We start from the raw sequence: 27,824 nt of genomic DNA, 5'->3' as shown, positions 1-27,824 counted from the left end.
TAAATCTTTGTTAATAACATATTTTTTCTGGTTGTTTCAAACAGCACATAAGAGTATCACAGTAATACCTACTCTGTTTCATGTTGAAATGTTAAAGTTACCAGATGTCCTTGATTCATCTTGGCAGTCCCCATGTGCTTTGTATCATTTGTCTAATTGCAAAGGACACTAATTAAAATGAAATAGAGTAGAACTTTGTACTCAGGATACTTTTGTCAAGTTTTGGCACTGCAGTCAAGTTAGTATTGTTTTGCTTCAATATTAAATAACAAGCTTATGGCTCTAAGCCATGCTGACATTTGTTTCTGGGAGGGAAAGGTGAAAAACCATTTTTACTAACCTGCAATGTGGAACATATGGGAGCTGTGGGTGGTATGGCCAAGTTAGGCAGCCAGAAACCCGCTATCACTTCACTATGTGGAGGCAGTGGGGTGGGCAATTACCACAGAAGGTAGCCACACTGTTACTTACTGCTGTCCAGAAAAGGAAGCTCTGAATACAATGTATTATCAAGTAAAGCACTAATCTATGAGAGGTGTGTTTGGTACTATTATGAAATGTTTTCAGTGTTTAGTAGCTCTGGAAGCTAAATTTAGAATGCCCCGGTATGCCTTGGATTGCTGGGTAGCAGTGCAGTGTGAATGGTTCCTATGTGATGAGGTTAGGTGGATTGAATAAACTCATAATTCATAAAATTTTAAGTCTGAAATCATTGGTTTGCAACATACTGTCAAAGGAAGGATAAAACTCACACCTGACTTGAGAAGGAAACACAGGTGTTTGTATCCTTTCCAGCTTGATCATGTTGCATTTTTTTAAAAAAAAGGGTGGATTTTTGGTTTTTCATTTTAAAAGAAGAAGTGTTGTTTTGGAAGAAATCTCTTTTATTTTAGCCCTAAAATAATGTCTTCCTCTTTCTCATTTTGCTGGTGAGAAATAAGCAGAATTTAAGCAGGCCTTGGGGAGGCGACCTGAATTGTATGGAGTGCAAAAAGAAGTGCCTTTCAATTTTTTGTAACCTTTGGAAGTGATTCCTCTACACTGACAAGTAGAAAACATGTAGGGGCATTAAGAATTATTTGGCAGCATTTAATATACGCTCCATTACCATACTATAAAGACTATAACAGGAAAATCCAATGGTAAATAAATTGCCTTTCTAAAGTGATTTCTTTAAAAAGTAGGGCTTTTCCAGTAAATCAAAAGTAATTTTAGAAGCTATATTCTGTTTTCCTGTCTGGATGAAACCACCAGAAAAACAAGTATTTTCAAGCCTTTGGCTGTTCTCATTTTGAAGGCATGTCTACTGTTGAATGTAGTGTTGTATATGTGATAATACATGAAATGATACTTGCAATATACTGTTGAAAGAGATTAAAATTCTTTATATGTATTCATATGATCAGTCACCTTGTGAATGTGAATATGTACATCTTCCTTTTTATAGCTTTTTAAACTCAATGACACAATTATTGTCCATTCACTAAAATAGTTTCAATAGGTTAAGAGTAAAGACAGCAAGAATTTGAAAGGAATACAGTGAGGAAAGCTCTTGTTGACAAACTGCATCAAGCTCCAGTTAATTTTCTTATTCTTAGGTTCAGTCTTTGTTCAACTGCAGTTTTAAAAGCACAGTAACTTCTGTTACCACAATTTTACTGGTGCCTTTACCATAAAAAGTACTGTATTAGGATGTTCTGAAATACCAAAGTCCTTATCTCTATTTTTTTCTCTTCCTCTTTCTTTTTCTTTCTTTCTGGTTTTTTTTTTTTTTTTTTTTTTTTTTAAGTTTTTGAGGTCGTATCAGCTTTTCCAGTTTAATAGTCAAAGATTATTCTGAAATATCCACATCCATTGCAAAACACAGGATTTCAAGCCTGAATCCTGCTTCCAGCTGTCATGGAAATTTCCAATCCCATTCCAAAGGAAAATTCCATTTTCAGCCTTCCATTCAGACCCCTGTTTAGGAAAGGGGGTTCTTTGAATAGCAATAGTGTGGAACAGGATATTAGTCCATGCCTATTTAGTTAGATTTGGAAATTTGTTGTAGAAAAGTATGTGGAAGAAAGAACTAATAAAAAGCTGAGCCCTTCAAAATAGCTAAACAGGTCTGGAACACTATCAAAGCAGCTATAGCGCATATACCTTGTTTCCCCATTAACAAAGGCAAAGGCAAACTTTGTTATATCATAAAACCTTTGAATGACTGATTGAATTGTGTCTCTAAATTAGTGCCCATGGGATTGCTGCAGCAAAACACAGCTGACCACATAACACTTAGTAATGTGGTCTGGATGTTGTCAAATCATGAGATCATCCTGCAGGCAGGAGCACACTAGAGTCCGGTATCTTCTTGTTAAGCTTGATCCACTTCAGCAATCAGTCACCCTTCATTATCATAATTTCTTTTTACTGCTGAACAAAGATGAGGGGCCCAGACCTCCTGCATATCGGCAAACGACAGAGCTTGCTGGCAGCGATACTGTGCCAGGCCCTTCCTCTGTACTTTCCATTTCTGCAACACATTTCATCTGAGGCTGAAATCCCACAGTACCATACTGTGTGAATACAGCACTACTGGAATTCCTAAGCCTGAAGCTCACTTTTGCTCGGAGGAGGCAATAAAAAAATGGTGTTTAAATCCCATCTAAATCCCATTTATACTCTGTTCTAGGGGTTTAACAGTGTGTGCTATTCTGCCCTTTTGGTGTGGAGGGTGAAGTTCATCCTAAAATGAGAGCAAAGTTTAAGGCAGGTGCCTAGTGGGATTTTAAAAAAATTATATTGGTTCTTCCACAGACTTACTTTAAATGACTTGTTCATCATCTCACTGTAGATTAGATTCCTGATTCTGTGATATCCTGCTCCAGTCACAAGACCTTGAATTTTACAGTCACCTAGTTAGAAATGTCCCTTTAAAAAAATAAATTAAAAAATCAACCACTTACATGAGTACCAGAAACCAACCACTGTTGTATCCAGCCTCTGACCATTATTTTTGTAATATGTGTGCTACAAGAGTACAGATAAAGTGAAAGGTAGGATTCTCAGACTTTAAATTATGTATGCAGCTGATGTTAATTTCTTTGAATGGTCCCAAATTCTATGATTTAGCCACAGAAATTTGTCTTAATTATACAAAATAATGAATGAATAAAATACTTTTGAAGGGATAACATTTATATGACGTATTCCATAACATGCACAGTCAAATGTGTAGTAGGCTTATATAGTAAAAAAAGGTGTTACAAATTATGTTACAATCTAAAATTGACATACTATGCTTTATAGGCATAATTCTCAAGCTAAGGAGACAACTTGTTCTTTAATCCAAAACATTTTATTTTAGCGACATATATAATGTGGAAAGAATCACTAATTGTACTTGCAACTGTGTTGCTAAAATTGCAGTGGTTCACACTAAATAAATTAGAGTATTAGAAGTATCCATGTCATAAATTTAAAACTCCAAAATAATGCAATGTGAGATACCAAACTGAGCAATTACCCAAACAGCATGTTTGGAGGCTTTGAAAAAAGCATCCAGACCCAACAAGAACTATTTATTGACATGTGTAGAGTTTCCTTTTTACTTTCCTGTATACATTGCTAGTTATTTTACATTTTAAACATTCCCCCTTCTAATTGTTTGAATCTGAAATGTGATTTTTTTATTACTATTTTTTGTTAATATCCTGATACTTCCCTTGCTCCACTTAAATCAGTGGCAAGTAATTCTTTAAATAATAAAAACAGTATTACCTATAATTCTTGAAGAATGACTTAGTAAAATGCATACTTTTCTATGTGTCCTTTCAACTTATAATTTTAACATTTTTACTCCTTGTATAGTGATTGAACTATTGCTTTTAGTATCATTTACTATTTCTATAGATAGAGTTAAAGCTGTGTAGAGCTTAAGACTAATAAGTAGACAGTGCATATTGTATGAATATTTCTAGCTTGTAGGGAGGAAGACAGTAGCTTACAGTTTAACAGTGGGTGCATTTGTGGGTGAAATTCAGTACTGGGAAGGGGGCCAGTTCCCGGTGAGTTCATTCTCCAGTATAGAACATTAATGCAGAAATCTTGCAGTAGCCAAGGGAAGCCAACTCTCCTGACCCTAATCATCCAAAATGACTCTATGGCTAGAAGCCACAAGACATTGAGTGTGTGGCCTGGGGAGCCAGGGAGAGGGGAAGCCCAGGAGCAGGTAGCAGCTGGTACTGGTTCCTCAAGTCGCAGGGAGAACTGGTGCGGAGGAGGGCTGGGCAGGCTGCTCGGCAGCCCTAAGGCACTGCCAGCTCCGGCAGCCGGTGGCTCACATTCCCCTACAGACAGGCTCCTGTGCACATACTTTTAGCAGGGCCATTGTGCTTGGACTGGTTTGGGAATCACATGTTAACTTCTCTGATTCTCATCCTGTAAAAAGAAGTATTATTTCCCTTATGTACTCTGTTGTAATATTTGTGTTACTGCAATGTAAGTGCTCTATTTATTCAATTTCTCTCAAGTACTCTGTCTTAGGACAAGAAAGCATCAAACCATACTCCAAAACTAAATCAAATATATTTCATATAGAATTAGCATGTGTTAAAACAGTATAATATGACTTAATGTGCCTTTTAAAATGATTATGATCCCAAGCGTGGTAAAGACAATCTCTTCTGGGAAGTTGGAACACAATGACTTGTCCTTCCAAGTGACTTACCTTTTGTTCAGAAAAAGGGTGAAGTTAAAAAGGCAGGCAGTAAGGATTTCACCTTTGTCATTTGTCCATGAAATACTTTAGAATAAATCTAAGTTTAGTCCTCCCAAAATAACTAAAGGAACAGTAACTGAAATTCAACAGAAAAACAAATGTTATATTTTAAATGTACTTTTCTCAGGACTGTATTCAACATTCAGGTTAGCAGCTGATTCTCCTTCCATGTTAAGTCAATCAGTTTGTATTTGACTTCAATACGAGACCACGTGATTGAGTAGCCTGAGCCTTGGCTACACTTTCTTACCTTCAGTTAATCTATTTCTTCTCCATGTTTTCTTAAATTTATTCTGGTTGGAAGCTAGTTGGCTTCTTAGTGTTTCATAATGGAAAAGGTGCAGAACACATAAAATCAGGAAGAAATAAACTGTTATTTTCCCTGTCCAAACTAAAGAGTTTCAAAGCAGGATTCTGGGTTTGAGAAGAATTATACTGTGACCACAATGTTTTCCTGTTGCCAAGCTCCGTGGTAGATACTGTGTTCTTGTTGTGGTGATGAAGTAGGTTCCTACACCACAAGTAAATGTCATCCCTACAAAATGGAATAATTCTAAACTCAGCATGATAGTTAAAGCTCTTGTCTTTCACAAAACTGGGACTTAAGCAGCTTATCAACCAACCTGTTATGTTTTTGATTCAGTGCCATGACATTGGCTAGTTAGAATCTTAACTTTTTCTGCAGTCATGAAATTCTCTCATGCTGCTCCCTGTTGTGCACTGATGCTGTGAAATGCAAGAGAATTCCAGGCACATGTGAGAAAATATCAACTTGCCATGGAAGATTTATTGGTGAGGGAACGGTCAAATTCTTTCTTTATACACAATTCTAAGCCTGGAACAGCTTCCTTGTCTCCAGCAGATGAGAATGAAATCTGGCTCATTTAATCTAATTTTGTCTCCACCGACAGATCCTTCTCTCTAATTCTGGTCTGCAGAGCTGATTTTTATAATAGTTTCAATATAAAAAACAAAAAACCAAAGAAACAACCAAAAAAACTCACCAACCAAACAAAAAAAACCCACCAAAAAACCAACAACTCTGTATAGAGAGCCTCCAGTGTTTCCTCTGGATGTTTTGTAACTCCCACTGTTAACCAGTAACTATGCAATTTTTTATTTTGATAATGACGCCTGGAATACTGGAAGATCTAACATTTACTCAGCCAAAACAATTTATCTTGGTATAACAGGATCAGCATCTCAGCTGGGGCTTCTGGATGCTACTCTACTACAAACAAAATAAAAAACCAGAGTCAGCTGAAATTAATAGTATATTGGAGACATGCCTTTACTCTCCTCGCACATGTAAGAACACGTTGAGGATATTAAATCAGAACACAATAAATTGAAAGAAATGGATTTTTCCATAAATATCAAACATGTTAGATAGCAGCTATCTAAGTAACCAGCAGTGCTTCTTAAATATTGCTACAACATTCTTAGTGGATGGTTTTCCTTGTGGCTACATAGGCATGTGTACTGTGCTAGCTCCTGCCTCCTCTTACACTGCAATACGTAGGAAGCTATTATTCCCAAATGGAGCATTTGCTTGCTGACATCACATGCGGTAGGATCCTTTTGTTTGCCTGTGTCTCCTGCATTGAAATGTTTGTCTGAGTCACAAATCCCACTGCCTTTCTTCCTCTGTGTCATGCTGGCTTGAGAGCTTCTCCCTGACTCACCGTTTTTAAATTTTGACACAGCCCGGTTTGCTGCATGGCAATTGAACACTTTTCCTTTTAATATTTTATTATGTAATTTATATCTAAACATTTTAATAATCCAAAAATCACTGCCACTTTTTTTGCAGCTTTTTGAATAGAGAGGTTTTGTGACTCAGATTCAGCACTGAATTGTCTCAAGGCAAAGTCAGTTTAGGGTTACTGAATTAAAAATTAAAGATAGTGACTCCCACAACTTGAATTCTCCATTTAGCCTGCTAGCTGAGTTTCCTCAGCTATAACAATATCAACCACATTATCAGGCCAGAAAGGGGTCATATGTGTGCATGTATACAAACACTTCTCGTAATTGAAGTAATTACTGTTTTGTACTGCAGTACCTTTCTTCTCCTCTAATAGTCTTATCGATTTGTTTTCTCTTAATGACAAGAGGACAAAATCCTGCTGTATTTTCAGTGTACCTTCATTTTTTCACTTGGTTTAGATTCTGGAGCTGCTCACATATTGGTGGTGTCTAAGAAGCCTGGGTTTCCTCTTTATTAAAGCCATGAACAAAACCGATCCCGATTACAGAAACCTCATTCCAAATGCTTTTGTAAAGGAACATGGGGGCTAAGGGCTATCCATGCAGCAGTTTGGATCAAGCTTGACTGATGGTAAAAGATCCTTACTTACTAAGACAGGAACACAAAATTACCACGGTGGATTAAATCTTTTCTCTTTCAGATGTGGTCTTTCATCTCTGTTGTTGCCACTATGAGATAAATGAGAAGTTCAAAACAGTGCTTTGATTGTCCTTGATCAAGGGCTTTGCGGCAGGTAAGGGCTAATGCCCCAATCTGGCATATCATTTAAGCATGTATTTATCTTAAAGCATCCACTGGCAGTTGCCTTCTGCCCTGGTCTGAGGCATGGAAGCAGGCTGCTGCATGAAACCTTGTTAAAATTCAGATACACACAAAACCAGATGGGTGATCAAGACCTGTGTCATTAAGTGTACTGTAATAAACAGATGCTCACATTTCATTGCTTTTTTAGCCAATGAAGTAGTTGTATTCCCCAGCACCCCCCGCCCCCCCCAAAAAAAAGAAAGCTGAAGCCTCTTGTTATAGAAAACATAGATTTATTATAAAAGTAAAATCATGCCATACACAAAGGAATTTCCTGCCACACAAATTTGCATATTGCAGTTTTAATGTTAAAATAAAGTCCAGAGCAGGAATTTGAGTCCCTCAGGCTACTTTTGGTTGCATGTTCACTATGCAATCGCTCTCCTGCTGCACACGTTTTTTAACATTCAACTTTTGAATCACTATTACATTTCCTCTTCTCTCCGTGGCCGTTTGCGAGGGTTCATTTCAGTACCTTCTACATTCTGAGTGACAGCTGGAGGCTGCACATCTCGGAAGCCATGAGACTGTAAGATACAAGCAAAATCATGTGGTAACCCTTCTGTGGATATAAAGCATGAGTAACTAGTTCCCAGAAGATCAGAATAAGGTATGATGCGGTCATTTATTTTAGACAAGCAGACACAGAACGTTTATAGACCAGGCTAAGCTCAGAACTGCAAGCTTTTCAACACACATGCCAACTAATAAACGTGTCTCCTCGTTTTATTTGTTGGAGATATTTTAGATTCACCAACAAGGCCATCTTTTTAATTTTACCACTAATAACCCCTATGGCTATGAAGCACTGCTTCTCTGTAAATTAACTTATGTTGCCTGTTTAAATAAATTAAAAGCCAAATCCTTCAGCCCTTATTCAAGCTCCCGCAAAAGCAAGGAGATGACTGGATTAATTGCCTCAGTCATTTTCAGAAACAAACTGAATTTCTAAAACCTAGGATATTTTTGTTCAATGAGACATTGTAAGAGAAAGCATATCTGCATCAGTCTCTAGACTGCAAAGACTGTCCCAGCATAGTAATTTATGGGACACAATGGGATGAGAACCTTTAACTGCCAAAAACTAAATGTAGAAGTGGAAACTGTAAGCTCTCTCCTGAGTAGCAGCATTAAGTGATGTATTTGGCTTAGTACCATTCGTATTTTCTGTTACTGTAGCTCACAATTTAATGATTTTAAAAGATTTTAAAGGACGAAAGATCTGGAAAATCAGTTAGTTAAACATGTCATCAGTGCAGATGGCAATACTGAGATGTTATGTGAAGCCTGCAACTGTCTTCCCATCTCCAGACAAGTGCTGTGCAGGGAGCACTGCTGACAGCTCAATGAAGACTCTCACTGCAGTGCAGACTTGAGAGATGGAAAGGGGTTAATCAGAAAATAAATTGCTTTGGGGATCCTGAATGCTCAGGTAGAGACAATGTGGGGATGAGAGCATTTCAGGAAAGCTGACATTTTAGGTTGGTGCAGTGTGAAAAAGCAGGTGGAGTTACTATCAGACATGACTTTTCTAAAATGCCACTGTCCCTCACACCGAGATCAATCCAAAACAAAACAAAACCTAATCAAAATGTTTTGCTTAAGACTCCCATCCCTGTATTTCTATTTCTAAATGCACAGCCTGCTATGTTTTTAAAGGAACAAACGGCAAGAGGTGCCACAAGGGCAGAATTTGTGCAGTCCCTCTGCTATTATAAGCAACTCAAGTGTTATTCTAAATAGTGTAATGGGGAATCTTCAAGTTTAATGTTTCACTGCTGCTTGCGTCTAATCTCTGCCATTTCCCTTAGGCACAAAGGTGGAGCTGTAGCCAAGAATCCACTTAATCCAGCATGCTAGATTCCCAGTGAAAGCATTCCAATGGTTATAAAGGCCAAAACATGATAAAGCAGGCTGCTTAGTATGGATGTTTTGTATTTAAAGGCATGTACCTTCTGGGCACAGCGCCTCAAAATTACAAGACATTTGTGTGTATTTGTGAAGCTTATCAGTGGTTTTTAGATGATGAGCACGTGTCTAATGTAACCAAGGACCTACAAAGCTCAAATAGTCCTTGGTCCTTTTGAATTGTTCTTTAACTTTTGGCATCTACAGACTGCATCAAGACTGACAAAGGTAGATGGCTTTATTACTTGAGTGGTATTCTCATTACTAGTCTAGCAGACCCTCCACAGTTCAGGGAAACACTGACAATTCCTGCTCAGAATACAGGTCCTGGGTTTCAGTCTTTCACGTCCTAATAATCAGGTCACATTACTGGGGAAATTTAGGTGAATCAGATGATCTACTTACTCCCTTGTGCATAAATCAATTTACATTTCTATACTCTGCATTTAAGAATGAATCCTTATCAACCTGTGAAAGAAACTCTACTTCATTTGATAAATGTTCCACAACTTCCACACTTGCTCAGTGGCGACCAACTTGCCAGTATGCTGGAAAGGACACAGATGAAAAAAGAACTTGAGCTTGGTCACTGTTACACGCTTCTCCATCAGCTTACAGGCACTGAACAGCCAGTTTGTCAATGGTACCAAAGTATCTAATTTGTGTAAATCTAAACATCTTTGAGGATCTAGGCTTGAGGAATTTATTAATTTTTTAACCGTCTTTTTTTTAATGCTGGTTATACATAAATGTGCTAGATTAGATTTGGAAACGTTGAACATGTTATTTACATCTTCCAGTTTAACTACAGAGATTGGAATGAGAAATGATAACAGCAGACTGTTACCATCAGACCTGAATTTCATGAAAAAAACAGGGATAATACATTTTTTACTTACAGAAACCATCTGCTGAAGCAGCTCAACAGGATTAAGGGAAAACGCAGGGATAATCTTAAATTCTAACTAATCTTTGATTAGGATACACTTACAACTGTATTTCAAGATTGTGTGCATTCACACAGAAGACAGCATAGCTGTTTTATAATGCATATAAAACTGAAAGGAAAAGGCAAGATAAAATCCATCTGTTTGTCAGCTGGAGAGAAAAGGGCTGCACACTCACATCACATGATCCAAACAACCTTGGAATATAACCTCACTTATCCTTCCAGTCTTTACAGAACTAAGAAAATATATGTGTGTGCGTTGTGTGTGTGTGCACAGTATTTCTTCTGTCCAGGTGAATACACTCAGGAGTAAAAAAATTATCTGTTCAATAGTTTGAAGATCTCATCTTATAGCAGCATTAAAATCTGCAGGAAATGCTATGGCAACATGTTTCCATGAGGACACATAGCAAATAGCTATGGCAGGTACCTATGTATCTGACATTTGAAGATGTAAGAGTGGAGTGGTGAGGGTTTTTTAAACCTAAATACAGCTTAGACAGTATGTTTTCTCATTAATATGTATCTAAGCACTCCACAAAAGAAAATAATCAGAGGATTTAACTGGAAGCTCTTCATATGACAGTAACAGAAGAGAAAAATCTGTATATATATAGGGTCACCAGTAGGATGGGAGCTAAGAAAGAGATAAATACAGCTTAGGTTTTATGAAATATGTCTGGTACAAAGCACTGGTGAGAACTCTGGAATACCATGTACGATTCTGGTCATCCTTGTCCTAAGAAGATAAATTCAACTGGAGCAGATGCAGAGAAGAGCCACTAAGGAAACAATAACATACCTGACAAGGGAGAAACAGCTTGGCTTATTCAAGTCTCTCAAAATGAAGACTCAGAGATGCACCATTGTTCTCTGTAATTGCACTTGGGCCAAAAGTTAATGTCAAGGGCAGATAAAATAAGTCGTACTAGCACAAGAACACATGGGGACAGCTGCCTGTAAATTTGATCTGGAAATCAAAATGTTTTAATTCTATCAGGACTAAAATGCTGGGTCATTTTTCTGAAGAGAAAATATTCATGCCAAATATTCATGAACCTGGAGACATCCCAGTTTACCAGTTACCTCCAGAAGGCAAGTGAAAGGCAACACTAAGAAAGCAAACATCATTCTCAGATTTGTCTCTGTGTCTGAAAATTTCTTTACAGCTAACAATTTGCTCCCATCTCTGTACCTCCATCCCAAAAGAAATACTAACTGTAATGTGATATGGTATGGTTGACTCCTTCTGACTCGGTGATTTGTATAACGTTGCCAACCTGGTTAAACAAAAACCAGATAATTATGATTAGTGAATACAATTAAAAAAACCATTCTAGGTAAACAAATGACCAGACCCAAGTTTTCCCACAATCAGGGGGTAGGTGACCAGCGGAATTTTTATGTAAGTGTTTTCATATAGATCATTTAAACTGTGGATGCTCAATTTCCATCCTTACATGACCTGTTAGCTTAAATACAATGCAGACTTACTAAAAAGAGTGACTGATTCATTAACCTTGTTTCATCACAGTATTTGATCACATTTTTGGAACAATATTCACTATGAATTAATTCCAAACACCACTTTCTTAAAATGCAAACAAAAAAGGTTTTGAGCATAACTCTTTCCTACTCCCTTAAGCAATCATTTGTTCATTGACCTCTCAAAGCTGGAAGATACCCTCAAGAATTCAAATACTTCTAGGGAGGTTTTTTCTAGAGATTTCACAAGCCTGTCAATATAACCTAGTGAATGGAGAATGAGAATAAGATGTTCTATTTCTAAGCCCAACCTTGCCACTGACATACAGCATAACCTTGAGAAAACAGCTTCCCTTGTATTTCTCCTCTAACATTTCCTTGATTTTGTGCATTTAGACTCTAAGTGATACATCTTGATTTGTGCTTATACAGCACCTAGCCCAATAGATGCTTGCATAATATAGACAGAACATTGCCAAGCAGCTCAAAAGCAAGGGTTTTTTCAATTAGTCCCAGGGCTGCTAGCGTGCACCATGGCCACCTCCCCAAAACTTACATTTATGTAAAGCCGATATAGAAAATGTTCTACTCTCTGTATCAAGATGCCCTGCCAAAGGTCCCATTAATTATTTTGGGTGGGTTTTTTTCACCTCTCTGAGGTGCCATTCTATTAGAGAGCACGTAATTACAGCTTGAGGAACACTGCCACTTCATATTAGCTACACAGGGAATTCCTCAGAACATTTAAGTGGTGGGTTATACTTGACAAAAAAGCCTAAATCTGAAGCTGCAGAAGCCATGCTTTTACAAGCGCTTAGCTGGAGCTCTGCTGCATGCCTCTGACTCAACAGGATCTTTCCTCACAGCAATGAGAACCCTTGTAATTAAGCTCTGACATTTTCAGTAGTAGAGAGAAAGAAAGAGACAGGTATCATATTTGGTCAAAGCACAATTAAAAAAAAAGAAAAAGGCAAATGGATTCTCAAATGGTCACCTTTGTGCCTCAATAAAACTAATATAAAAACAAGAACAACAAAACCATGATGGATCATCAGGTACAGGTAGTTTGTGTAAAAATGCAATGGAACCTAGCTATTTCTGTTTTTTACAGATAGGCCGTTGGAATTGGAATTGCTGTTTCTGCAGGCCCCACTCCATATTAGCTGCACATTTAGAACAGCAAATAAAACATATTTGTCTATCTTTGGCTTGCTTTCTGGAATCTGTATTTACAACCTTCCTAGCTGTGTTGCATAAGAAAAAAGCTCTTCTGATATATAAAATTAACTTTTGTTCACTCTGCAATCATTATGTTGATGCAACTTCTATCTTATAAAGGCTGTTAACTAATCAGTGATGTTAATTTAATTCCAAATTAAACAGCCTGCTGTAATCATTCTGCATTGCCTTCAAACTTAGAATTTTAAAAACAAAACTCCACGAGAAAGTGTCACCACATTTCTCTTTCAAGTTTAACAAGGAAAACTATGCACAACAACATTCCAGTAGCATTTTTGTTCGCTGTTTGCAGAAGATTAGGGAACTAAAGCACAGCTTCTTAATCTGGAGTTGCTGCATTGAAATACTACATACAAGACAAATTATACTGATCAGGAAAAAGAAGTGAGCTTGCAATATAGTGAAGAGGGGAAAAAAGAACCAAAACCCAGAAAAGATGTCATTCCAACAGAATTTCTTACTGTTTCTAGAAGGGTTGTCTTCATTCTTTTGGGCTTCTAAAATCATCCTCCATGGGCCGGCTCTGCATTGGGAGTAAATGCAGAATTCTGCATCTCTGCAGGTCACTGTAACTTGCTATGTGCATAGCTGTCCGGTTTTGCAGAACCATCCTGCTACATTCAAAAGCAACAAGGTCCAATGGCAGCCCACGGAGGCTCAGGGGTCAGTAGGCCTACAGTCTGTCCATCCACTTGAGAATCACTATCTAGGTGGAAAGCCTCTTTGGCACCTTTGGCTTTGTAATGACTGGGGCTTAAAAGGCTGAAGCTAAGAAATTCTGCTCCCAGCTTACAAAATGCAAATAGCAAAAAAAAAAAAAATCTGCTTAGCCACCAGATCCTAAATTCTTGTGTCTGAGCAACTGCCATTAGGATGTTATATTTTGATGAGCCATGGCATCTTGTCAGAAAGAGTACAGCACTGCAGCAAGCTGACCATGGTGAGGAGGAGGAGCATGACAGTTCAGCCCAGAATGTCTTCGGCTGAAGTGGAAGGCTCTCTTTGAGCCACGGTAGCCTAGAACATGCCAGACCAAGGCCAGAAGTCAAATTCAAATCCCTGCCTGGCCACTAGGTAGGGCCAGCCTGGAAAAGATTCTCAGATGTCACACTTGTCATGTACCTTACTGGGCGACATTCTCACTTACCTCTGACTGTTGTCCCAGTGAAAGATTAAACGGACAGTAGCAGCATGTCCCCAGCTTTCTCCTGAGTGACACAAAATGACAGGCCATTTATTTATCTCCTCTAACAGCAGCAGCAGCAGTAAACTGAACTGAAATTAGACCAGTCTTCCAAAAATCCCCATGATTAAGACATATATACCTTTCTTGCAGTAATTAATCACATCTTTTTCATATGTGCAAGGATCTCTCAACTAGTTTATCAAATATACTGAGATAAGGAATAACCTCTGTATTCACAGTGTGGTTTATAGGAAGTTTGATGCAATACTTCCATATCTGTAGGAAGATTTTATATATACCTAATACAGGACAAGTACTAGACAATCTTGAAAATGGGCAGCATGAAGAAAAGATTTTTCTAAATACTACTGAAGTCTAGTGAGTATGTCTAAATCCTACTTCAAAATTGCGATATTCTGTCTCTCAGGCATAATTACAAGCAAACATCACTCCCTATGGGATAAAAGCTTTGAGAGAAAGTCAATGATTATTGAAGTATTAAGGGCCCCTGAAGCAGTCTTCTGCTTCTGACAGCAAAATGCAAAAGAACATAACCAAAAGCAAGGGGCGGGGGTGCATAGTGGAAAGAGAGAGGAAAGTTTGGATTGTTACCCTATTGTACGGGAAACAGTCCTACTGTTTCAGTTCACACCTGACTACAAGCTCAGTCAATTTATAAAGTTTTATTGGGTGTTTTCCTCTGTTTATCCCAGGAGACAGTCAGTAGTCCAAAGATGGATTGCATTTTAAAACAGTCACTTTGGTGAAGTGCTGCAAGCCTCTCCTATTCACCTGCCCACAGCCCTGTAACTTCTGCATCAGTCCCTGGTCTCCATCAGCTCACCAGCCCCACATGCCCCATATGCTCTGGTATTCACTGTAGCACAGAAAAGAAAAAAAAAAACCGATTCAACTGTAATGAAGACCTAGATCCTCTAGGCATCTTGCCAGACCTTGCTCCACTGTATCCAAGTTGAGATTAAAGATTTTGGCTATCAGATACAGTTCCAAGTCAGAGATCAAAACACATTTTACAATGGGTACAAATTCCACACTAGAGTGTTCCCAACTATATTGAGTATGAGAGAAAAATGCTACTGTAAAATGAGATATTCATCTACAGCCAGTTTAACTGAGTTTAACTCAGAAATATTTGACCTTCTTTCTAAATATATCCAGTGGAAATGTCTAGGAACACCCAGCTTAACTCACTAGTGGGAAAGAAAGCTGTGCCCTTCATAAAGCTTTTGACGTAATACCTTGCAACATCCCACCACTCAGTGGATAAGGAATTGGCTTATCCAATTGTGGATAAAGAACTGTGGTCAATGACTCAATGTCCAAGTGGAGACCAGTGATGAGTGGTGTTCCTCAGGGGTCCATACTGGGACCAGCGCTGTTCAACATCTTTGTTGGCGACATGGACAGTGGGATCAAGCGCACCCTCAGCAAGTTTGCTGACAATACCAAGCTGTGCATTGTCACCACACTGGAGGGAAGGGATGCCATCCAGGGGGACCCTGATAGGCTTGAGAGATGGGCCTGATCGAAGCTCATGAAGTTCAACAAGGCCAAGTGCAAGGTCCTGCACCTGAGTCAGGGCAACCCCCATTATCAATACAGGCTGGGCAGAGAATGGATTGGGAGCAACCCGTTGGGATTGGGAGGAGGACTGGGGGGTGTTAGTGGATGAAAAGCTCTACCTGGCTTGACAATGCGCTTGCAGCCCAGAAAGCCAACCATACCCTGGGCTGCATTCCATGCAGCATGGCCAGCAGGTCAAGGGAGGTGATTCCCCCTCTCTAGTCCGCTTTGGTAGACACCCCCCTGCAGTACTGCAGCCAGTTCTGGGGCCCCTACCATAAGGAGGACATGGACTTGTTGGGGTGAGTTCAGAGGAGGTCACGAAGATGATCAGAGGGCTGGAGCACCTCTCCTATGAAGACAGGCTGAGTGAGTTGCAGTTGTTCAGCCTGGAAAAAAGAAGGCTCTGGGGAGACCTTACAGCGACCTTCCAGTACCTAAAGGGGCTTACTGAAAAGCTGGAGAGGGACTTTTTACAAGGGCATGTAAAGATAGGTCAAGGTGTAATGGTTTTAAACTGAAAGACAGTAGATTTAGATTAGATATTACATAGACATTCTCTGTTGTGAGGGTGATGAGACACTGGAACAGGTTGCCTAGAGAATCTGTGGATGCCCCATCCCTGGAAGTGTTCAAGGCTAGGCTGGATGAGGCTTTGAGCAGCCTGGTCTAGTGGAATATGTACCTGCATCCCCTGCCCATGGCAGGGAGGTTGGAACTAGATGACCTTGAAGGTCCCTTCCAACCCAAAGTATTCTATAATTCTATGATCTGTGCTTCCCCCCAATTAGGAGCTTCCCTTCTGCTAGGAAGCTCAGTAAATTTAGAGAGTAATGCTCTTGTGAAATCTTAGAAGACTGTCTCTAAGGCTTACCAATCAATGGGGGAAAAAAACCCCAACTATTTAGAGGAAAAATTAGGACTGATTTTACTTGGGGTTTTGCTGCTGACCCCTCCCTCAATAGTTCCTTTGGCTACAATCAACCATGGAGAAGCAGGAGGTTCTTTAGCTTTTACAACTGCTGAAATAACATCCCTTCAGAGCGGGTCATAAAAATCACCTTGTAATCCACCAGCTCAATACTTGCACCAAATCTATGGAATAAATTCACATCGAAATGAAAACAGCTTTGTACCGCTCTGAAATCTACTCTGGATGTCTTCACATTCTTTACTCTCCCTATGACTCAATAAACACAACTCCCAAACAACACTGGCTATTGCAAAAAGACAGACTCTATTAGCTTTAATTGAGTTTGTAGCCAGAAAGGCTGCCAAAAATAATACATCGGAGAACAGGAGGCAAAAAGGAGACAAAGGGTCAGATACTGGAAGCTGGGTCTTTATCTGCACACACAGCTCAAAATTCCACATTTTTTACATTCTTGAAGGAGGTGGTCTGTATTTGTTCTTTTTATCTTACATCTGCGACAAATGCTTCAATGCCTGTACAGACACTGAGACCATCTTTGCCTCTGTACTGTCCCCTTCTCCCACCCCTCCAGAACAAGGGAACCATTACTTAGCTCACAGAAACTTGAGTATGCGGGCAGAGAATTTGTGCCCTTTAACTGCATCATAAAATAATACAAAGTTACAACCCAAAATAAGATTTAAATGCTGAGCTTTTTCTTAATTTGTCAGAATCTCTAGTTCAGAAGAACTGTTCTATTTTCCCCTGTGACCGCAGCACAAGAGTCTGTATGAGGTACTCTGCTCATTACAGGGCAAAATTGAGCAGCCTGTAAAGAATACTTGAACTCACTATGGGCAGACTGTAGTTGAGGATCCCATATAGAACTTCCCTCTACACCATAACTGTAGGGAGCAATGGGTAGAGAGCTGCAGATATGCAGTAAGAAACACCTTTGCAAATAATTAATGGAAGGTGTTCAAGCGTAATGGCAGAATAAACAATTGAAACTGTTTTGGAGAGGCAGTGAATGATTCTCAGGGAATTTACGAAATTGCAGCATAGTTTGAGGTGTGCAACCATTAAGCTGTGTTCTTTAGTTAGTGCTTTAACCTGTTCATCTCCACATTCCTGCTAGAAGTTTACTGCTCCCAGGTCCACCCCTGCATTTTTTGTAGGATCATTCACCAGCCAATTTCAGTCTAAATTACTTGATTTATCAAAGGTTTACTTAGTATTTAAATAGCTCAAGCTTACCTGGCTCATTTTTGGCAGAAATGGATTGGGAGACAATCACATATACAGCTCAGCCAGCATGTAAGATGCGGCAGTGACCTCCAGAAGAGGTAGTGGCCTCCTTAGCTGACACAGCTACAGCAGGAATAGAGGTAACTCCACAGCCCAAGATCCTCAGGGGAAGGCTGCAATACATTAGCTGCACATCTAAAAACCTAGTTACTCAGAGAGTTCTTAGTACCTAGTCCTTCCCCATAAAGGGTGATTCTGTCATCTTAAGGAATACTGACAGATCTAATATCAAGTTTAGTATTAAAAATTTTGGTTTAAAAAGGAAAACAAAATAATCCGGCACTCTCAATCTGTGTTTCTGTAATCTGAACATATCATGACATTTAAAAATATCTGTAATCCCTTTTCGAAAATCTAACCAGGATTCTAATCTGCACACCATGTTTGAGTTCAGAACAAAATTTGATAGTTGCTAATTATAATCACAAGGCTGACATAGATAAGCACTCCTGTAGAGTTCCACAATGCTAGCAGTTCCAGATGGGTCTAGTATTTTCACCATGGATTCTGCTACACTGCAGAAATTCAGGAAACTATTTCATTTCTTTGTACATGGTGCCAAAAGAAAGGAGGTCATGTATTTGCAGATTAACTCATTTTTCAACTCACAAGCTAAACACCTACCTAAAGCAGGTACCAATGTGGACTGGCTTTGTCCAATCCTTGTCGTCATTTGGTTTGTCAAAACTACCTAAAAGAGGAAACGGAAACACACAATCAAGAAAATCTCCAGAAAAAGAGGTATACAATAAAGGAAGAGAGTTTTTTTTTTTTTTCAAAAAGCTTTTACCAATACAGTTAGTCAGGCAAAACTCTTGCCAAGCGTAATGAAGCTTCCATGTTAACGAGAAGAAACTGTAAAGATACCTCACCTTTTCTCAATAGCTAAAAGAAAATAAGAAAATACATTATGCAAGGTTCTCAGTTTGTATGGCAGGGAGGTTTCTTTTATTCAAGAATTTAAATAAACCTAAATTTCTCCCTTCCCAAGGGATGCAAACTACACAAATGGTATATTCTACTGTATTTGTACTAAATACTGTTTGGATCTGTATTTAGATGCATGTGACTTGCAGTAGCCCTCTATAAAGAGATACCTTTCAGTTATTGGCATAAATGAACTGGGTGGTGCTGCTCAAAACATGCATAAGCCTACTGATTAACAGAGTTTCTGCACCTTGTAGTCTAAAAATGTGCAAGTGGGTACAATACAAAGCAGAATGAAAGTGAACAGACAGAGCGGGGGAGTGTTTTTGCAGCACGAATCACTTGTAGGAGGTTCACAGACAGTCTAGGTTAGATCCCTGGTAGAAGTGGGGGTGGGTGAGACAGAAAAGAGCCAGGAATATTAATTGCAAAGTTCAATAAAAATGAAAAATAAAAAATTGTACCTATCTTAAACCCTAGGGGTTTTCATTGTTTGACACACTTGTATGATTCTTGCTTGAATAGTCAGAAAAGTGTGCTACAGCAAGCAATTCCACCGAGCACACGGGGCACACCCCAAAACATTTACATAGCTGAAAGCCCCAAGACACGTATGGCGTATTTCAGAGAAGTAACTCATCATATATGGATTATAACAGCCCAAAATAGGCTCCCCATCTCACTGCTGGAGAAGAGCTGCTCTGGGTGTCCTAGCACAACCCAACCCATTCAGCTTTAGAAACCAAAGGAACTTACTTCCTACCATATTAGAGCATTCAGACTGCCCAGCTTTCCTGCCCAACAAGCAATCTCTGGCATGCACGCTGAATTTAGACTGCTTGCAAGCTACATGGAGCTAAATAAAAAACTAACAAGAGGGCCACTCTGAGCTAACTAATTTCTGAAGCTCTGTGACTGATCACTTCTTTAGCAAGTGTTCATTTAGCAAGCATTTGTACAAAACTACTCACTTGTTCAACAGAAATAAGTTATACATGTTTCCCCTGACCAAAGAAAGAAAAGACTGTACAATGACAACTGCTCCTGTTCAAGGTCACCGGGTACCCAATTTACCAGTGAAAGCATGCTGTAAACTGGAGGTTGTGCAAGTCAAGCAGTCATATAACATTCGTCTCCCTTGGTACCCACACCAGCGGGAAGAAGCTTCATAATTCACATCAGGGTGACAGAGAGGGTACACTTTCAGCAGCAAGCACAATCTCCTAACCCAGACGGAATGCAGAGCTCTGCTCTTTCCCCTCCTGCAGCTATCTGAGGAAGCACAAGGGGAGGCTTATTTTTAGCAGTTCTGAACAAAAGCCAATTGCACAAAAGAGCCGTGGATGACAAGGTTGCAAGTCACCTGGAAACAGTTACAGGCACGAGCACCATTTTGAGCCTGTCTAAGCTCTAATTCCTGAACAATGCTTCTCTGTGCTGTAAAAGACCTGCCAAAACAACTTCTGGAACAGATGTAGCTTCTGAGTGCCATCTGCTGGCTACGCGGCTCCAGACCTGCTGGCCTCCACATTGGCGTAAATGACGTAGAAACAATGCCCAGGAAGGAAGCCATGGGTTTCTGTGGATGCCAGAGGAGCAAGCCAAACCAGCTGATAAAGTGGTTTTCCTCCCTAAGAACAGTTCCTCTGCTAAGACCATAGTTTATTTTTAAACGAAGAGCGGAAAGTTTTGTTGGAACTGCTAAATACTCTGATGTATTCTAATGCATGTGCTTTGTAGGTAAGTCACCAAAGAAGCATTCCTTGTCCAACCACATCATTCAAGAAGACAATGTGAAACAGCATGACAAATTGATATGCTACCATTTAATTTAGTTCCAAAGGATGCTTTTAATGCAAATTCGACTTACTTTGGCAAGTCTAGGAAGTTTCCACCTAAACAGTTTTGCCTGTGTGATTCATCTATATTTACTAACCAAACTAGCAAGCATGAATGTAGAGGACATTCTTGCAGTTTTATTTTGCTATTTACAGGCTATCATAAATCACATTTGCTTAATTCTTTGTAATGTATTTATTCCACAGTAGCACCTTTTGTGATTTAAACCTGCCCCAGACTTACCGCTGACTTATGATCATTTGCTATGATGATCAGCTGTTGTGCGAGACCATTCAAAAGCCTTGTTCGAAGTGAGAGGTCCTCAAAGTCATGGCGAAAAGGAAATGCAATGCCATCAACTACCACCAGTCGGACCTAAATGCAGAAGAAAAGGAAAAACTACCATTACTATCCTACAAACAAATGACAAAAATCAGCAAGACCTCTTTTTAAGTGCACTGGAATGTTTTATATAAGGTGATGACAATCTTTATTTCATACTCAGATGTGTGTGACAGCATAACACCTTTGGTCCACATATCTCAGAGACAATCAGCACTCCACAAGAGTGCAGGGTAAAGAGCCTCAAGCGCCAAACACACTAGTGCACTTGCTAAGTGCAATACTGCATTATGCATAGATAATAGCTCAGATCATAGCTGCACTAGGTTAAACAAAATGCTGCACTAAGCTCTCCCATTAGTTAACTCAGCAGAGAGCTGCCCTTCCGACTGTTTCCAGTTTCAGACCTCGCTCACAGCTAGCTGACTTCTCTGCAGCACCTGGTACAGAATACAAAATAACAAAGCTAGACTTACAGCCTTGCAGAAGAGAAGCTGGAGAAAAGAAAAAAATCGTTAAACATCAGAATTGTACTTCAATTAACTTTCCATGAACACTAATTTATTTCACCTTCTCCCTCAAAAAATAAACCCAAACCAAAATTAGAATACATGCTGTCTCTGGTCACTGTTACGATAACTCATCTGATTCTAAGGCTCATATCTTAGAAACATGGATTTTAACAGATGCTTAAAGGTATTCCAGACACTACACAATGGAGCCGAGGATCTGTCTTGCCTGAAGATGTTTGCTTTGCTGAATTATTACTTTCGTAGCAATCATTAGCCGAAGCTAGAGCACAATGCTGCTGCTGGCTCATCACCCTCAAGACACTATATAAACATTAGTCTTGCATTTTGATTTATTCAGACTTCATTTGTTGCAGCTATTTTGATGACCCAGGTATGTCTGAAATACAGAAGGGAGATGGATGGTCTTACAGTGCCTGCATGTTCAGATGTCACTCAAATCCTAGGTATCTACAAGTTCTTGCATTAATGTACAACGTAAAAAATTGGAAACAACACAAGAAAACTAATTTTCTGTATTATTGATTTAACTCATTACTGGGAAGCAGCTTTGTGACTAGAACATACAAGCCTGCAGCAAACACCACTGTGAAATGGCCCTGGGCCTCCAACTGAAAAAAATAAAAAGCCCTTAATTTGACAAAGAAGATTAAATAGTTAGCATTAAAAGAAGATACTCTTCTGTTTTCTCATTTTTCCTTCTTCCTGCAAATTCTGTTCTATAAGCCTGTACATCTTCCTCATACATAATTTTTTGACTTTAAGAACAATCATTTTAACAGTATAAACATGACTCTGCTAGAAAAGAATGCATACATAGTTATATTACTTGCTTATCAGACGAATATGTCCAGGTAGGATGCAACTTAGTTTATTTTCCCCCAGCTGCACTTGTTATAAAATACCAAACAAACAGACTTAAAGTATTCAAAAGTAATATATAGAGAAAGTTTGGTAACACATGCTTTCTCCATGTCAGTTTGTCTCTACTAGACCTTAAAGAATTAGGTTTATTATGACAAGAATATTTCCTAACATAGTCTTTTTCATATTATTGGTCTTTCTCATATTATTAACAATATCTCAAACTAGTTCATCGTTCCAAATGACACTCCCTACAACTATGTCTCTCTCAAAAAAACCCTAAAACCTCGAGGTTTCCTGTGGTCCCAGTCTCTGTTCCAGGTCTGCACAGAGGGTTCAGACTAATTTTAATGAGAGCTGGACTGCAATGAGCAATCTGTCAAGTCACTTTTAGCCTGTCCAAGGAATCACCAGAAGATCTTATGGTTCTCCCGCAACCTTCAGTATTTTGGGCTCCAGGCCAAGCACAGATAATCAGCACAGATGGTACCAGAGAACTGCAGCCCAACGTAACTGTGCTAATGAAGCCATGTACTTTCCACATGAGCAAACACAACAGGGCACCGTTAGTACCTGGCAGAGAAAGGGAAATACCAGACTACACTAAGCAAAAGTAAGACTCCCATCTGCGTGTTCAAGAACATAACAGCTTCCAAAAATGGAAATTATATGCAAAAGACAATCTAACTAAACAACGTTGATTTGTGCTCTATTAGAATGAGGCACAAGTCATCTTTCCCAAATCCTGTTCGGGAGCGATCTTCTGTGCAGAATCTAGAAATCTGGAAGGGAGGTGGTAAAAATATGCCTTACAATAGCATTTCACTAAGACACTAGGTACTAGGAAACTTTTTGGCTGTAGTCCACCCAAGAGTCAAGATGCAGGCTCTGGTTGCTTGTAGCAACAGAAGATGTACTGGAAAGAAGAAGAGTCACTTTCTGGATGCCAAGATGATGCAGGATGCTTCTGGTCCTCTGTGATCTTCTAGGACAAAAAAAATGGCACTAACCCTCTCTGATCCCCCTGCATCATGCTCATCACACACATGCCTGGCTCAGAGACTCTTCTGTAAAGCAGTTTTGTGACGACTCATAGTTCAGCACTCACAGAAATGCAACATGTGGCAACGCAGATCCAGCATCCTCACTTCGAAGTGGAGATTCAGGATGATGGCAGCAGTGGTACCAAAAGCAAATTACTTTCAAGAGTAACTGGGATGGGAATGAAAATGCAAACAAGCAAGCAAGCTTTACATTTGTACTCTGTATATTATTGCCAAGCTGATGAGGTACCAAGGTGTTACTCATGTTACTCTTACTTTAACAGATGAACATCCCTGAAAATCTCTAGTGTGAAGATGAGTGGTATCTTCTGATGTCTGCAATAACCCTTACCTTTGAATGCTCTGAAAGAAAGTCTGGGAGGAGGTAGACCTGTGCAAGCAGTTCTATGTAGTCACGGCAACGGAAATAATATATGTGAGAAAGGATACTTTCAAGAGAGAACATCTCCAAAGCTTTTAGATGATCTGAGAACAAATAAATAGATGCGTAAATGAGTCAGAAGTCTGTATGAACATATTGCTACTTTCATCATTCTACCAGACTATACCCTCCACATATAGCAACAACAAAACCCCCAGAAACAGAAACAGTCAAGGTAAAGAGTGTGGGAAACGTACCTTCCATCTGGCATGAAAGTCAAGAAGGTGGCGAGCAGATGCTATCTCAGCATTTGCACATAGATACACTGGAGCCTCCAAGGGAGTGCTCAAAAAATGAAAAACTTGTTTCTGAAAAAATAACTTTTCCAGTAAATCATTTTCAAGCCAGACATCACCAGAGGACAACGGTGACTATTAATCATCCATTGTTTAATGTACAGGCAGTAGCTCATTAATATGGTGTCCCTTTACCTCAGTTCAAATACAAGTCTGCTGCATAAAATGCTCTAAAAGTAACTTAAGAGTTGTGTCAGTATCTCCAACACTGATAACTTACAGCATAAAACTCTTCATTAAATGCAGTCTGGCTATATTGACCTTCTGAAGGATCTCAATTCCAGCTAGTTTTACAATACAGGGCTTCAGTAGCAACATTGCCTTAAGAATTCTGCCGTTCCTCTTCTCCTTCCCCAGCTGCTCTTCCTGTCCCCGTGTTGTAGCACATTATCCTTCAGTTTTGCTGACAGAGTTGTGTTTGGGTTTTGCTGTAAATTCGATCATTAAAGTGCTTAAAAAATAGAAAAGAAAAGAAAAAAAAAAGGAGGAAAAAGCCAAAACCCCATATCTAAAAAACCCACAAATCATCACGTAGAAAAAGAATTGTTCCTCAAGTAGATCAGCTCAGTCTGCAAATGGCTCCACATAGTGATGCAGTTCAGGGTATGGTACATAGAGGTGGAAATAAGAGGCTGGCAGTAAGGACTCCTTAAGCCAGTGCTGCTGCTGAAACCCTCAAACTGTAAAACTGAAGCCTACAAGACATTTGTTTCACTCAGATCCCAGCCTACCAGGCAGAAAAAACCAACTCAGCAACGTACCTTCTTCTTGATGAGCTTCAGCAATAAGCTGGCAATGCTGCACGCAGGCAGTTGCAATATCCGCTACTCTTTCTACCATAAAACTTCCTTCAGTATCAATGAACACAGCTTCTCCAGCTACACCCCCAAAGCATTCCGGGATTTGTACATCTACTGCCAACTGCATACTGCCATGGGAAACAGAAAAAAGATAAATATATACATCACAAAGGTCTGCCCTCCCAGCTCTCTCCTGAAGTAACACTTCTGCTGAGGAATATATGGAACAGGAAGCAGTACAGCTGTTATCATGATTATATTTATAATGCTGTAGAAGAACCAGAGATTGCAGTCATGACAACAAGAAAAATAAACTCTTTTCATAGTTAAATTAAACAAAAGTGTTTCTCATTTGCACAAAAGTATTCTAAAAATAAAATACCATAGCTGTGTTTTCCCAACACCAGGTGCTCCACAGATCTCGGTGATTTTTGTTAGTTGCACACCACCTCCCAGAATATTGTCTAGTGCTGAACAAAAGGTGATGATGAAGCCCTGGGCTTGCTCTTCTTCCAGAAGTTCCAGTGCTGTGCACTTTCTGGTGGCACCTGATCCCCCAGCAGTCCCAGCTGCACCTCCGTGACATTCCTGCCTCACAACCTGTAATGCTTCCAGTGCCTCTTCTTTGGAGATTCCAATTTCTAGAAAAGTCAAAACCATGAAACGCCACCTTATTTTTATAAACAGTGATTTATTTAAAGTACGAAGAGATAATGAAACTTGTTTGACAGAACCTGATCATTCTGCAGTGTAACACAAATCTATTAACCCTTTTTGTATAGCCGTGCACATCGTTATACAGCTTGCTAACATCTCTGGAACTAATGATGTGATTTTCAAACTCAGAGCAATGATGCCCCGTGTTTAGAATTCAGGTGACAGTAAGCTATCTGCAAATAAAAGTATCAGAACTGCTGTTCATAGAGATGGATGAGATCTGGCAGAGCAATTCACCTATTCTGCACTGCATGTGCTATCACATTAGTTTCACCTGAAGCAAATAAGGTCCTGTAAAAGAAATCAGACTGCGGACTAGTGAGTGACACCTCTACTGACGGTACTCTGAATTCTCAGGGTATTCCAGGGCTGAGCACCTTATACATCATTTGTAGATGTAAAACACAAACCTAGTAAAAGAGATGAGATACCTGCAAATATCTGTGTGCCTATCTTTATACACACACATCTGTCAGGATCCAGCTACTTCACTTTTATCTTCAAGGCAAAACTATCACCCCACATTATTATTATAGATAATAAAACTACTGTTAATGAAAATCATAGAATGGTTTGGGTTGGAAGGGACCTTCAAGATCACGTAGTTCCAGCCCCCCTGCCATGGGGGGGGGGGGTGTGTGTGTCACCTCCCAGCAGCCCAGGCTGCTCCCAGCCCCATCCAGCCTGGTCCTGAGCCCTGCCAGGGATGGGCACCCCCAGCTTCCCCGGGCAGCCCGGGCCAGCTCATTGCCGCCCTCACGGGGGAGGGTAACAACACGCTTCTTACAAGGGCTGTGCAAACCCTGTTTTAGCTTCTTGGAAAAAGTAACTTTCTGAATTCATAGAAGTTTAGTTTATTCAAAGCATGTGCAGCTGGGGAAAGAAGAGGAATGAGACAGAATACTCTTCTTTTTCTGTATCTGATTTAAACGTATCACAGTGTAAGAAGGATCTTTTATCAGAACCGGTTTGGGGTTGGGTTTTTTATTTGTTTGTGCTCGTTGTTTTTTTTGCTTAGGCACACGTGAAGGTCAGTAAACATTTACTTTCCCCATTCCTCCAGGTCTCGGTGAGATTTCCCGGGGGAGCTGCGCAGAGCTAAGCACTCCAGCACGGCCCAGGCGTCCCACCTGCACCACCCCCACAAATAAGCGAAACCCCGCTGAAACCCCGCTGAAACCCCGCAAACGAGCCGCTACGGCCCTTGCGCGGAAAGGAGAGGGTTGGGGCAGGCGGTGGGGAGAGGGGCCGCGGGGAGAGGGGCCGCCCGTCCCGCCCACCGATACCTTTGCTCAGCCCGCAGGGGCCGGTCTCCAGCAGCTCCTGCGCCGTCTGGAAGCCGGCAGCGATGAGCCTGGCGCGCAGCGCAGGGGCCAAGGGGAGGCTGCCCACATCGCGCTGCATGGCGCCGGCGGGCCGCGCCGATAGGCCGCGACAAGCCCCGCCCCGCCCGCGGGCTGAGGCGCCAACGGCCGGTGGCGCATGCGCGGCGAGCGGAGCCGCGAGGCCGTCTGGGGCGCGAGCGCGTGCCGTGGCCGTTAGGGAGGCGTCGGCGCTGAGGTAACGGCAGCTGAGGAGATAGCTGAGGTGGCTTGAGGTAGCTGAGGCAGCTGAGGTAACGGCAGCTGAGGAGGCTTGAGGTGGCCGAGGTGATGGTAGCTGAAGTAATGGTAGCTGAGGTAACAGCAGCTGAAGGAACAGCAGCTGAGGGGGCTGAAGTAACGGTAGCAGGGGGACTGAGGCGGCTACAGCCTCAGCCCATGGCTGTAAATTGTGGGAAGGAGGGCAGAAACAGCTGCAAGGCTGCTGTGCCTGAGCAGCCCTGACCCCACAACAGTGATGGCTTTGTCCTGTCTCTGTCTGGTCAGAGAGGCCTGTGTGCGTGGCAGGCTCCAGGGGTGCACCTGTCATGTCCGTTGTCACCTCTCCCTTTTCCTCCTTGGGACCGTGTTTTCTGTTGGCCAGGCTTTGCCCACTAACAATCCCACATCAGCTTATCTTATTTATGGGCAGGCCTTTCCTCAGAGGGTGCAGTTAAGGCAGAGAGAGGCTGATTTCACATTCCATCTTGGGATTCATCTGGAGGAAACGGCTGTAACTGATTGGGTCGGTGCT

The 27,824-nt window shown here is 40.5% G+C and overlaps 1 protein-coding gene across 3 annotated transcripts; it reads right to left on the bottom strand.

The window, feature by feature from the left end:
• Positions 1 to 1,739: 1,739 nt before the first annotated feature.
• RAD51C (RAD51 paralog C) lies at positions 1,740 to 27,726 on the bottom strand. 3 transcript variants are annotated; one of them, XM_080383483.1, is made up of 9 exons: positions 26,996 to 27,726; positions 25,375 to 25,633; positions 24,954 to 25,120; positions 23,807 to 23,940; positions 20,919 to 21,050; positions 18,534 to 18,600; positions 14,066 to 14,126; positions 11,414 to 11,474; positions 1,740 to 7,864 (listed from the first exon to the last, which is right to left on the bottom strand). In XM_080383483.1, the coding sequence occupies exons 1-9, from the start codon at positions 27,618 to 27,620 to the stop codon at positions 7,763 to 7,765; spliced, it is 1,608 nt and encodes a 535-aa protein (XP_080239609.1). In that variant the 5' UTR covers positions 27,621 to 27,726; the 3' UTR covers positions 1,740 to 7,762. The 3 variants fall into 3 exon arrangements, 2 of the variants coding, with proteins under 2 accessions (XP_080239609.1, XP_080239610.1); XR_013927525.1 differs by having other exon boundaries at positions 7,777 to 7,864; positions 11,414 to 13,441; XM_080383484.1 differs by lacking the exon at positions 11,414 to 11,474.
• Positions 27,727 to 27,824: the final 98 nt, after the last annotated feature.

This window comes from Falco punctatus (assembly GCF_963210335.1).
Source record: "Falco punctatus genome assembly, chromosome: 1".
NCBI lineage: Eukaryota > Metazoa > Chordata > Aves > Falconiformes > Falconidae > Falco > Falco punctatus.
This window is presented reverse-complemented; position numbering and strand designations above follow the sequence as displayed.

Excerpts from the sequence above, each read along its gene's own strand:
- RAD51C (XM_080383483.1), bottom strand. The coding sequence starts at position 27,620 with ATGACAGGTGCACCCCTGGAGCCTGCCACGCACACAGGCCTCTCTGAC. Across the intron at positions 18,601-20,918 it reads CAAATGATCATAAGTCAGCG|GTAGTTTTGACAAACCAAAT; the intron begins GTAAGTCTGGGG and ends TTCCTCTTTTAG. Across the intron at positions 7,865-11,413 it reads CCATACCATATCACATTACA|TCTCATGGCTTCCGAGATGT; the intron begins GTTAGTATTTCT and ends TGTATCTTACAG.